This window comes from Cavia porcellus, unplaced genomic scaffold, assembly GCF_034190915.1.
Source record: "Cavia porcellus strain 051 isolate PalLab524CR breed Dunkin Hartley unplaced genomic scaffold, mCavPor4.1 scaffold_26, whole genome shotgun sequence".
Lineage (NCBI taxonomy): Eukaryota > Metazoa > Chordata > Mammalia > Rodentia > Caviidae > Cavia > Cavia porcellus.
Genome location: NW_026947509.1, coordinates 24,364,789 through 24,377,465, shown reverse-complemented (window position 1 = coordinate 24,377,465; position 12,677 = coordinate 24,364,789). Strand labels below are relative to the sequence as shown.

The window sequence follows — 12,677 nt, the reverse complement described above, 5'->3', positions numbered from 1 at the left end:
TAATTAATGTTGGAAGCAAGTTGTCTTCAGCTGTAGCCTTATCTTGTCCTTTGAGGTATCTCTGGCCTCACAGGCCACTACAGGCCGCTACAGGCCTCAGGCAGGACCAGTGATTCATAGAGGTTCACTTACTATGAATCAGCTCCAATCACCAGGCAAGGGGCCAAGGCCTATGACATAGAAAGAGAATTAGTAAAAAATTTTTTTAATTTTTTAATTTTTAAAAAATTTTATTTAAGGAGAAAAAGAGAAAAAAAAAGCAGAAAAAGGGTACAAGTTATACAGAATTTCAGAAAAAAAATAAACAGTAGGAAATCACTAGTTACTGGATTACATATTGTCATCTTAGAAATGTTTGTTCAAGTTACAAAATTAAAGCATATAAAGTGGACATTCAAACAGTGAGACTGCAAACAGTTCTGTTCAATGATCCAACAAAACTCAGTAATGTCACTATCTTATACACTTAAATATATATGCAGTTATATCGTTTAGAGCACTTTCTTTTCCTCTCTTTTGTACAATGACTATTACACATTTTGGGTTTTATTACTCCACGATTCTTATTACTTTTTTGGAAGAGAGTAAAACCAAATGTGATATAACAGAACAGAGTCGGTTAAATCAAAAGGATGGACATAATAGATAATGTAAAAACATAATACAAGGTGATCAGCAATGGTTACCATAATGCCTCCCGCTATCTCAAATAGAATTACCTATATCATCAGTTATAATAAAATTGAACAAAACAGTAAAGAACGAAACCAACAAAACCAAAACATGAGAAACATTACAGGTCTTCAAAAGTAGATAATAGTCAACTAGAATGGGCGTCATAATGAATCCCACTATCTTCACAGCTGTTGCCTAAACTTTTGAACCTGGTACTATCAAGCAAACAGAATAGGGGGACATCAGTCAAAACAAGATGGTGAGAGCAATACAGGGCTTCAAATCAAGTTAATAGTAAATCAAAGTGCATTACTATAATATATCTTGTTATTTTTTAGTTATTTTTCCCTTAAAATGATAAAAATTAAAAAGTAAATAATAAAATGGAGATTGAGATAAAAGAGGGCATAACAACAAAACAGCGCAGATCAAAACATAACCATTTAAGCAAAATAGTGTTTCACCACAAGATAATCCCGACATAAAAGTAGTTACCATATTGTCTCTTTCCTTGAAATCTTTGAGTATAACAGTATACGAAGTTATACTCAGAGAATTAGTAAAATTTAAATCCTGCTCAGATCCTCTTCGTAGTGGTCTCCAACAGCAGATGTAGTCTTCAGTGTCTCAGCCCCATAACCCAGTCCTCCCCACTGGCTGTCATATCCTGTTTTCATTACCTACCCCAATGCTATTTAATCATGATCTCATCAATGAACTTACCCATTGATGATGTGTGAAAACTCATTATAAAAACACTTTCCAGAACTCCATAGGCAACCAAGGCTTCAGTACGTGAGCCTTTTGGGAGACATTCTGAATTTTAGCATAGTACTATGATTAACTCCTTACAAACCTTAGTATGTTATTCTTCTCTGGATGTTTTACCAATGGAACTCACAATAGGTAAGCATTTGAGAAGTCTGAATATTGAATAAAGGAAGCACACAGCACTGGGTGATCTTTATGTCTACCATCACCCCATTTTCTTACACCTGAAGGTTTTATAAAATAATTCATGGATATGAGTTAATATCTTTGAATATTTGAATTCAAAAAAAAGACAAAGCAAAACAAAATCAAGAAATAATTTATTGGCAATTAAGAATGGAAATCCATAGGTAACTTTATTAACTTATAAGATCAAGTTGGACCATACTCTACATATAAACTAAATTGTATCAACTTTATGTTAAAGTTTTATCATTAGATATTTTTCTAACACTTTAAGGCCAATTGCATTGGTCAGAATTCAGTTTAGCCATCCTAACTGGGGATGATTTATATAGATATTCCAGTGGCATTGAATGACATGCTCAATAATTTTTCAGGTTTATTGCACTAGTAATTCCCTAGTAGAATTGAATTGTAGCATTACTGTATTACCATCTTAAGTAAAGCCTTTACCTAAGCAAGTCATGTTATCAGTAAGAGAACAAAAGAGGATACAGTAGAAACACATAGTATTCTACCATTAGCATCAGAAATACCACCCAAGTGATGACAAATGAGGGGCTGCACAGTGGGAGACCATCAGTGTTTATATCAGCAAGAGAGCTCAGAGAGCTGTGGATGTACTCTCTGCTTCATGCAAGAACATGTGGTATCAGGGACCCTAGATCAGCACTCATTTTCTGTGGACTGTCCTGCTCATGGAGACAGCATTGTTAGGATGCTCAATGTGACTCATTTTTAAATTCTCACTTAAGGATGCATGGCATCATACTAGTTGGTAACATGCCTCTAAATATCAATTCCCTGTACTTTGCTGAACTGGCAGTAAATAATGCCAGTAATGTCATTTCAGCTGGCTTAAAGGTTTCAACCTTTCCATGGGGTTTATTCAGATCCATGTCATTCAGAGTTAGGTCACAGTAAAATCATTAAATGCAACCTGGTGGTGTGGTGATAAAGGACTGAGTATCATGAGTTTATTCATCTACTTAAGTTTGTAAAAGAATGGAATACATATGCTTCGGAAGTTGCATGTTTTTACTGGTGACCAGTTCATAGGCAAACAACATAATTGCGAATGGGAAGGACCCATGAGAGATAAGGGCAAAATGCTTTGGGGAGGCCTGGGAGGGTCAACAGAGTCCTGATACAATAATTTCAGTTTTAACATTTCATTTGTTCTTTCCAAATTATCTGAGGACAAGGAAGAAAAAGAGTGAAGTTTCAGAGTGATGTCTAATCTGGCAGTGATAAACAGAGATGGGTTGCCTAAAACTGAGAAAAGAAGCCAGGATTTAGTATAGGATGCAGTGTCTCAGGGCTCTATCTAAACTCTAGCAAAGACAGCTTAGTGTTTGTTTCTTTTCTAAAATAGGTTACAAGACAGACACACATCAGAAATAAGGAGAAGTGTTGTTAAATCCATAGATAGATAGAGACCAAAGGATTAGTATAAACAATTATGTCTTTGATTAACAAAATGATTGATTCATACCTTATAAAAAGAGCATATTTGTGAGGATATGTGATTACTACCTCTTACATTGTCTCTGTAATCTATTGCACAGTGTTTTAAAATAACATCAAACTCCATCGAAGTTCCATCACAGATGCAATGACACAGAGTGAGTGTAGCCATTGGTCAAATCAATTTTTCTTTCACTACATCTATGTTTATTTTTAATTCAAGTATTCAAAGTAAGAGTTGGAAGCTCAGAAGGAAGTGTGGCTTGCATAAGGTGTCAGACAGGACACAGAGCAGTGTTACATGGCTCACGCCCACCTGCTGCACCAGGAAACCTCTGTTTCCTGCTCTAGCACAGCACTAGCAGCAGCAGAGCAGAGCCCAGCAATTCTTCCCTATCCTGTCAGCCTCACCTGAGATTGCAGAGCTGAGACTGGAAAAGGAAGGGGGAGAAGGCAGACGTGCTCATCTCTAGGCTTCTGCAGTTGGTGATGGCTTCAGTGTGGCTGGGTAGGGAGAGTTCTGCAGGGAGCAGGTTTCCTCTGTGAGCTGAGGACTCAAGTACAGAACTGGGACTGTAGGAATGAAGTATAGGAATCAGATTTCATTATTTCACACCAGTTACCTCTAAACTCTCTGATTGTAACTTTTTCCCTTAAGGATCCAGTATCACCCAGAAGGTAACCTAAGCCCAGCCAGGGGTACGGGTGCAGGAGACTGAGGCTATGCTCCTACCCTGCACCTATGACACCCATGCCTTGTTTTCTGGCTGAGGCTCTTATCCATCAACATGTTGGAGCCTGCTTCATGGGAAGACATGGTTTCTCTTCTGGCTGAGGGTCTTTCTGATCCACACAGCAGAACGTGTTCTACTTGTTGATGACCAGTGCTGAGGGGCAGAGTAACTCTATAATGACTTTCTACTACAGCCTATGGTTTAGTCCAAGCCCTTTTATGATATTTCAATAGCTTAGAGGCTGTCTGAAATAGATGACACTCAAGACTTGTATATTCTCTCAGCTATCGACACCCTGAGATTCACTACTAAAGCATTTAAAGGTCAGATGAGTCTTACAAACAAAAGGTTCTTCATATTGTCAAAGGCACCGGAAAACCTACAAGTGTTTTATAAATGAGGACAGTAAGGAGGTCATACCTGACCTTTAGGAGTCTGAAAGGAAACCATTAACACCATGTTTGTCCTCTCCCACCAGGGGGCGCAACTTCCTATCACTAAAGCATTTTCTGTGTAATTTGTAGGGTGAGGCTCATTTGGGTAGGACTTCAACAGTGCTTTATGGTAAGTGAGAAATACTTAGGTGACTCTCCCAAGATGAATATTTCTCCAGGCTTCATGACTACAATATTCTTCATACTTGGTGGTGAGTTAAATACCTTTAAAAATTTGGACTCCTATGATGTCAATGAAATTTTTCTAATTTAGATAATCTGTCTAAGAGCTGCATCCCCAAGGTGACAAAGATCTCTTTTTTCCCCCTAGGAAGGACATATGGAGACTCAGTCACACAGACGGAAGACCAAGTTACTGTCCCAGAAGAGACTGTGCTGACCATAAACTGCACTTATACAGCCACAGGATACCCTGCTCTTTTCTGGTATGTCCAGTATCCTGGAGAAGGTCCATGGCTCCTCCTGAAAGCCACAAAGGACAAGGATAAGGGAGGCAACAAAGGCTTTGAAGCCACGTACAATAAAGACACCAGATCCTTCCACTTGAAGAAAGCCTCAGTGCAGGCGTCAGACTCGGCTGTGTACTACTGTGCTCTGAGTGACACAGTGGCAGGAACTGCAGGGGGAGCTGAGCACAAACTCTGAGTGATGACAAGGGAACTGGCTGCTCAGTGTCTGGTTCTGGGAGCATTTTCATTTCTGCATAGTGTGTGATGTGTACCATTCTGTTTCTCTCATTGATGTAATGTCACACAAACATCCAGAGCAGAAGACAAGACGTAGGTATCACCTACCGACAGCTCTTCAGTAGTAACACAAGAAATAGCTTCTGTCACCAATAGTTCCTCATGCAAAGGGTAATTTCAAGGTAAAACCATGTAGACAGTTTATCTTTGCAGACACGGTCCAGCCCCACTCTGGTCACAGGGTATCCTGGAAAATTTTGCTGTCTCACACATTTAGGCAGCTAAGTGTGATAGAGAAAGGGGCTTCCTTATAGTGTTTCCCTAACAGAATGAGGGACAAGAAACAACAAGCTAGCTACAGTCCCCACCTCCAAACCCTTTGGGCAAATCAGAAGGTGGGCACAAGATGATGTTCAAAAGAAACGGAGGGAGAAATGCACAACTGTAGAAATAACTCATGTCTAAATGGTGAGTGCCTACGGCTAGTGCACAGATAGTTGGCTTGTAAGAAAGCGGAAAGGGAGTTAGGTTTCAGGACAAGGGGAGGTGAAGCTTATATTTTTATCTTTTATCTTTATGAAATATTGTTAGAAAGACAGTAACAAAGTTAAAGGGCACAAACTGAGAGAGTATAGAGAAGAAGATGACAGCTGTAGAGTCTGTACAAGTCCACAAGATGAGCAAGTGTGTGGAAAAGGAAAGACTGTATCCCAGCCTGGAGAAAAATGTACCTCGGCCTAGTGAGGGACCCCACTAAGGCCCATCATGTGTTGGCCCCCCCGGAGCCTTCTTTGGGTGGGTTAGGTGTCTGAAGATCTGATTGGGTGCAAAACACTGGAGAAGATGGTGTGCATCTGGTAAAGATATTTGAAAGTGAGAGGATGAAGGAGTAGACCCAGTGGACAGAAGTGTGTGATTAAAAGGTCATCCGTGCTCTCTACTGCAGCTGGAACAGTAAAAGAAAAATCATTTTCCAAAGCCAGAAGAGAGTTAAAATGTCTTTAATGAATTGAGGACCAGCAGGTTTAAATGTAAGAGAACAAAAACATTATAATAGATAAATATAATATTTAATTACTCGATATAGGACAGTGATAAGTTATTCAAGAAATGAGCTTACCTTTTGGTTCAGAATACTGTCACCTGATAGCTTCCACCAAGTTACACCCTCAGTGACATGGACTAGGCAGAATGTACCTTTTTTCCAAAACTTGTGTATTATCAACCATTTGTTGATCTTCAAGACTTAAATATTAGCATTTCCTATATGGAGCTTTACTTAGTGTATTTAACTCATTTATATGTTCTGTATATTGTCCGTGCATATGCATGCCCATTTTAAATGATATATTCTCTGTTTTTAATGTTAACATTTGATCCAGTAATTTTATATTTACAACTTTTTGTTCTTTTTTAGATACTTAATTTTTAAGAGTAGTTTTAGGTTACAGAAAAGCTGAAAGAAAAGGTACTGCATCACAGGGTTCACTAGAAAAACAAATTGATATTTAATGTTTGCTCTTTTAGATTTTGTTCTTGCCCTGGTCTGATTGTTTTCTTTTTCCATTCCCCAGTTTCGTATGTGAATGTTTATCTTGTGCCACTTTTATTTTGGGAGTATATAATATGCATTTTGATTTTTATAAAAGTTTTTAGCTAAGTATTTGCCATGCATGTGTTAGAGATTCTGGACATGGACATTTGAGCAGTCTGGAATTACAGAGACTTTGAAAACTCTTGGAGATGGACTGAATATACTTTGTATTACTAGGTTGACATGAGTCTTCCGGACCTGGAGTGGAATGTTACAGTTTGGATTGAAATATTTCTCTAAACTCATGCAACAAGGCTTGGTTACCAAGTAATGAGCCTTGTGCAAGTCATTGTATAATGAAAGCTATAACTTCATTAAGTGAATACATTCACTGAAGACATTATAATCTGATAGTATTATTGGGAGGTGATGGAAACAGAAGGCGGGGCCTAACTGAAGACAGTGAATCATGGGTTTGACCCTGGAGACTCTTTCTGTCCCCTGGCCTGTTACTCTTTCCCTCTTTCCCTCTCTTCCTCCTTCCTGATATAAGGCAAGCAGATTTGCTCTTCTGTGCTCTTCTGCCTTGATGTTCTGTGTCATCTTGGGCCCACAGCAATGGAACCAGCTAACTGTAGGTTGAACATCTGAAACTATGAGATGAAGCAATTTTGTTTCCTTATGAAGATTTTCTCAGATATTTTGTCACAGCTGGGGAAACGGTGTAATAATGTGGTGTGCAGTAAGCATCATTTTTTGTTGTTTTATATCATGGAGACTTGGATAATTTTATAATACAATATGTATACTACTGTCGTATCACACAGAAACATGATTGCTAAAAACATGACTCTTAGTACTGGAACAAAATTACCATTCTGTTATTCAGTACAAATTTCTTATGGACCACTTCTTGGCAGATCTATTCCAGAAACTGAAGATATGGTAGAGAATAGAACAAAACCGATAAGCATCCCTAATACAAAGGATCTTACATTTCAATTTAGGGCTAACTTCATTCATTTCACTGCTTTTTGCATGAATCACGTCTTTTAAATCTTTAAGTATTAGGTAAGTGTTACTGCTGTTGTTTAGACTAAAATATCCCCCAAAGGGTTATGTGTTCAGTGGCAGTGCTCTGGGAAAATGACAGGATCACAGGGCTCTGTATTATCACTGGATGAGCCCCTTGATGGTACAGGGCTGAGTAAGCTGCCAGGAGGTGGAGCCTGGTAGGAGGTGAGTCACTGAGGAAGTGCCATGCAGGGTTTATGTCACCCTCAGTTCCGTCTCTTTGCCTCTTTTTTGCCCCTCTCTTCCTGCTTACTGGCTGACATGGTTGAGCAGCTCTCCCCCTCCTGCCCCTGCACTGTGCTGTTTCTGCCTTGGAGCTAGCTGAACATGGACTGAAACCTCTGAGCTAAATCGACATCTCCTCCCTCAATTTGTGTGTGTTGGGTGTTCTGTCCTAATGACAGAAAAGTGACCAAAAGGCCTACCATACATTTTTCAGATGAGGAAGCTCAAACTAGGTTCTGTATTCATAAGATATTGCTTATTCTACTTCCTGAACATTTCTTTGCTTAGTGGTACAAACAGAAGATTGTTCGTCAGTGAGTCAGACTTGGGGGCCGAGTGTTCCAGAGTAGAGAGTATTAGAACACATGTTTGGTGCCATTGAGGCTGTAATTTTTAGGGAGTTATTGATGAGTTTTAGTGAGGTTGACACAGAACGTGCAAGGAACAGTTTCTTAGTGTTTGCGATGGAGATGTCATGCATTGTGTGAGAGGAAGGAAGGAATGGAGCCATATTCTGGTTCACCTTTCTAGTTTTTAGCCCTTCTATTTATCATGTTTAAAGTGGTAAAACAGGACACTGTATGGCTGGCAGGAACTGTCTGTGAAACACTTTGTGGCAGTTTTCACTCACTCAAGCATCAAACCTACGTCTGTCAGCTCCTACTGTGAGCCAGCACTCAATGTAGGCAACAGCAGCCAAAGACACACTTGCTCAAGCCGAATGGAGCTTTTCAATGCGTGCCACCCTCTTCCTCCTTTCATTCTTTTATTTCACCCAGGCTATAAGCCTATGAGATGGCACCACTCACAGCCAGTGTGGGTCTTTCCCTCTCAGTTTGCTGGCCTTTATACCAATTATCTGTGGAAACTGCACAGGCATTCCCAAAGTGGGCTTCACTCATCAGCTAGGCATTTCTTAATCCAATCAAGTTAATATATCATGATAAAGGGACACAATCCACGGCTTGTCACCTTAACCATGTATGTCTTAATCTAAATTTAGTCTTTGAATAAAGACAATAGCTTCTCAGTGTTTGACCACGGCAGCACAGAGGATGAGTGATTTCTGGGAGACGAGACTTAGTTCAGTCATTGAAAGTCCAGCAGGGCTATTTCAACCAAGAACATTTAGCATTAGAGAGACTCTGAGGAGAGAAAGCCTGGAAACAAAGAACCCTTAGGCTCCTTTTTTTTAGAACATCAGAAAATGTTAGAGAAAAACAGGAGAAAAATGGAGAGAAAAAATAGGAAAAAAGCACTTCTGGCAACTAGCTGTCTCAAAGCAAAGAAGCTTTTCTTGGGGAAAAGAGAAGAACAAGGTCAGACACAACATGCTTCCTGCATCTAAAGTTCTTGTTGAAACATTCAGTTTTTACACAGCCTGTGTTTTTGTTGCCCTGTAGTGTTATTGTGCATTACTTAGCTAAGTCCTCCATAAATAGCAAATTTATGTTTCCCCTAATTCTTCTCCCAAAATAGAAGGCAAAGTTTGTGTTTGATGCTCAGGCTTTTGTTGTTTTAATAATGTTTAAACACCTATCTAAAGTCAATCAACTTTATGTTTCACAGAAAGAAAATAAAGATATCTGCTTAATGTATGTGAATATACAGAAGTATATGAACAAAATAGGAAATAGACATTCATTACAATTACACTCCTTGTTTCTATAATTATACAGTCATAGCTGACATTTATAACTACCTTCTTCTACCTATTTTGTAATCCCTTGGCCTTCAGCAAGCACTTCAGTAAGTCTTGGTTTTTTATCTGGCAGTGTGACCCAGCCTTCACTCTGAAACAATCAGACCTGTTTGTCATCCTGCCTGGATTGTACCATGCAGTTTTCCATTGACCTTAATGAAAGGGCGTGGCAATACTAGAAAATGCCTTAAGGGTCTTCCACACTCCAGAGTACTCTCTCTTCCCTTATAGAGCAATAGTCCAAGTTCCCCTTGGTAGTCTGGATCAATCATCCCAACAAACACTGCAAGTACTCTTTAGCCTGTTGACTCAGAAGCACGAATAGTCCAAAATGACTAGGACAAAGTTCCCAGTGGAATTGTTGTACCTCTTGATACGCAATTTACTCACTTGAGCTAAGGCTTTTAGGCCAACAGAATATAAGATCACTGAAACAGGAAGCACAAGTTTGCAAGATGTTCACTAGTATAAATGTGATTGATACCATTCTCATTTTTCACCCCTCCCATGAATCCTGACTATCCAGGAAATAGTATCATATATTGAGCACTGCCTGAGAGCATAGAATTCCTTCTGGATAAACTTGCCCCAGCACCTGCATGGTGTTGCACTTTGGTGGATGCTGTTACTTCCTCTTCTAAAAGCAATTCCACTGTTCTATCAATCCAGCTGCTTCTGGATAATGGGTAATGCAGTAAGATTAGGGGAATCTATGAGCATGAGCTATTTTCGGCCAATTCTTTGGCCACCAAATGCATTTCTTGGTCAGAAGCAACACTGTGTGGAATACTGTGACAGAAAAGTGTGACACTTATTTATTTTTGGTACGGGAGATCAAACTCATGACCTCGTACTTGCCAGGCAGGTACTTGTGCCGCTGAGCTAAATTCCCAGCCCAGAAAAATGTGATATTTAAAGGGTGACATTTGCTTCAGCAAAAAAAGTTCACTTATTGTTCGTGGGCATGCACTTATTAATTCATTTGTGTGTTTCAGAAATAGTTGTTAGCAAATTGCTGTGCTTCTCATATTATTCCATAGACAAAAATCTAATTTTCTACAATCCCAGTCATCTGCAAATGACTAAATCTGTGTTATTATTCTTCTGATTTTATCCTAAACTTGCAGTTAGGATTTTGTAGTGTACCACATGGCACCATACTGGCTATATAAGATAAAGTGAAATGGAATTCATCTTAGAAATATCATGATATGGAGTTTCCAAGTAAGGTGATGTGTAGGGTAAAAGTAAGCTAGTGAAAAATGCTAACTATTCATTAGAATTAAATAGAATCACTTGATAGTCAACAGGTGTCTTAAAAAAAGTCAGAAGTAAAAATACAATGCAGGCCTTGCAGTGAATAGCTTAATAATCTGCTGAATTTATTATCTTGACACAAGGGGGTGCACTTTCTCTCTCTCTCTCTCTCTCTCTCTCTCTCTCTCTCTCTGTCTCTCTTTCTCCTGGAGCTCAGAAGTATTTTTCATTGTGAGCTTAAACTTCTCTTACATTAAGAAATCAAGAATCAAGGTCTTAAAAGTCTCTGGAAATGGACTATTTTCCAGCATCCATTATTGCACTATTCCTAATGTTTGGTAAGTAAAATGACACATTAAGTTTAATGTCTATTATATAATGTTGCTGAAATTTCTAACTGTATTTTTTCTGAAGTATCAAAAGCCAGATCATGACCAGCATAACAAAAACTGAACTGATATATATATATATATATATATATATATATATATATATATTTACATTAATTTTTTTAAGGCAGAAATAATGGAGACTCAGTGACTCAAATGGAAGGCCAACTGATCCTTTCAGAGAAAGATCCCCTGACTGTGAACTGCTCCTATCCAAGCTCACTGCATCCTACACTATTCTGGTATGTCCAATACCCTGGAGAAAATCTACAGGTCTTTCTGAAAGCTACAAAGGACAAGGAGAAGGGAAGCAACAAAGGTTTTGAAGCCATGTATGATAAAGGAACCAGCTCCTTCCACTTGAAGAAAGCCTCAGTGCAGGCCTCAGACTCGGCTGTGTACTACTGTGCTCTGAGTGACACAGTGGCATGAACCACAGGAGGAGCTGAGCACAAACTCCTAGAAGAGGCCTAGGGCCTGATTTCTGAGTGTCTGTCTCTGGAGTCACTCTAGTTCAAGGACCAAGAACTAGAGTTTTACTGTTGCCGAATACCACAGTATTATGGAGTAAAAGTCATCCAAATCAATTCCAAAAATCAGTAGAAGAACAAGAAATAAATGTTTCTCACACAAGATGTTTGCACAGCATGAAAGAGAATAGTCTATCTTGATAGTTTCTCAACCATGACATAGCATTGTGATTCTAAAAGCATAAAACTTCAAAATAAATAAAATGCTCTCTATGTTTATTCTTACACATAAGTGGTCTCCCTGGTACTGTCCCAGTGATCCAAGAACATTACCTCTAGTCATACAGCTGTGGCATATGAGGGCTCACACTAATAATTTGAAAGAAGAGAGGTGAATTTTGAGATAAACTTTGACACAGGAAATAATATGTTCTTAAAGAAAAAGTTATAAGAAATAAAGAGAGGAAGAGAAGGTCTTATATTTGACTATACATCTGGGAAGAGATGATGGAACACTTATTAACTTTGTTTTAAGAAAATTATATGGTGTAAATGCATTGACGTTCTCCAAAATAAGTTACCAGTAACACAAAGTTGTATAGCTATCCTACTTTCCATAATTTCTCGGTGGGCTGTCTTTCTGTGAGCAACACATTATTTAAGATAGACAAGGAAATATGTAGAACCTGGAAAGGGAAAACTGCATTGAGATCAAGGTCTTTAGCTGACAATTTGTGGTGGAGAAGATCTTAGATTCCATAACACATTTATTCTACAGAAAGAAAGACTACAAATGGAATGAAAAATGATAGCAAGGATTACGAGGGAGGAAGGATGGCAAAGAAAAAAAAATTTGTATTTCAGTTCAGATAAAATGATGACTTAGCAAATACTGGGTATTTTGTTTTGCTTTGTCCATTATAAGAGCCTTTTATATCGTATAATTTTGTTGGCCCATAAAGGTTTTGATTGTGAGTTGGGTCCTTGAGCAAAACAGTAAGAGTGAAGGGATAATTTTCATGATCACTATTTTAGGGGCTGTGACGGAATGCCAC

The 12,677-nt window shown here is 38.7% G+C and overlaps 2 gene segments (V, D, J or C); both read left to right on the top strand.

Annotated features, from left to right (window-relative positions):
* The first annotated feature begins 4,317 nt into the window (after nucleotides 1–4,317).
* Nucleotides 4,318–6,962, top strand: LOC101789182 (T cell receptor alpha variable 9-2-like). The segment is given in 2 exon segments: nucleotides 4,318–4,476; nucleotides 4,596–6,962. Coding segments are annotated over 2 exon segments (420 nt in total).
* A 4,017-nt stretch (nucleotides 6,963–10,979) lies between these two features.
* LOC134473120 (T cell receptor alpha variable 9-2-like) lies at nucleotides 10,980–11,977 on the top strand. The segment is given in 2 exon segments: nucleotides 10,980–11,101; nucleotides 11,280–11,977. Coding segments are annotated over 2 exon segments (351 nt in total).
* The last annotated feature ends 700 nt before the right edge of the window (nucleotides 11,978–12,677 follow it).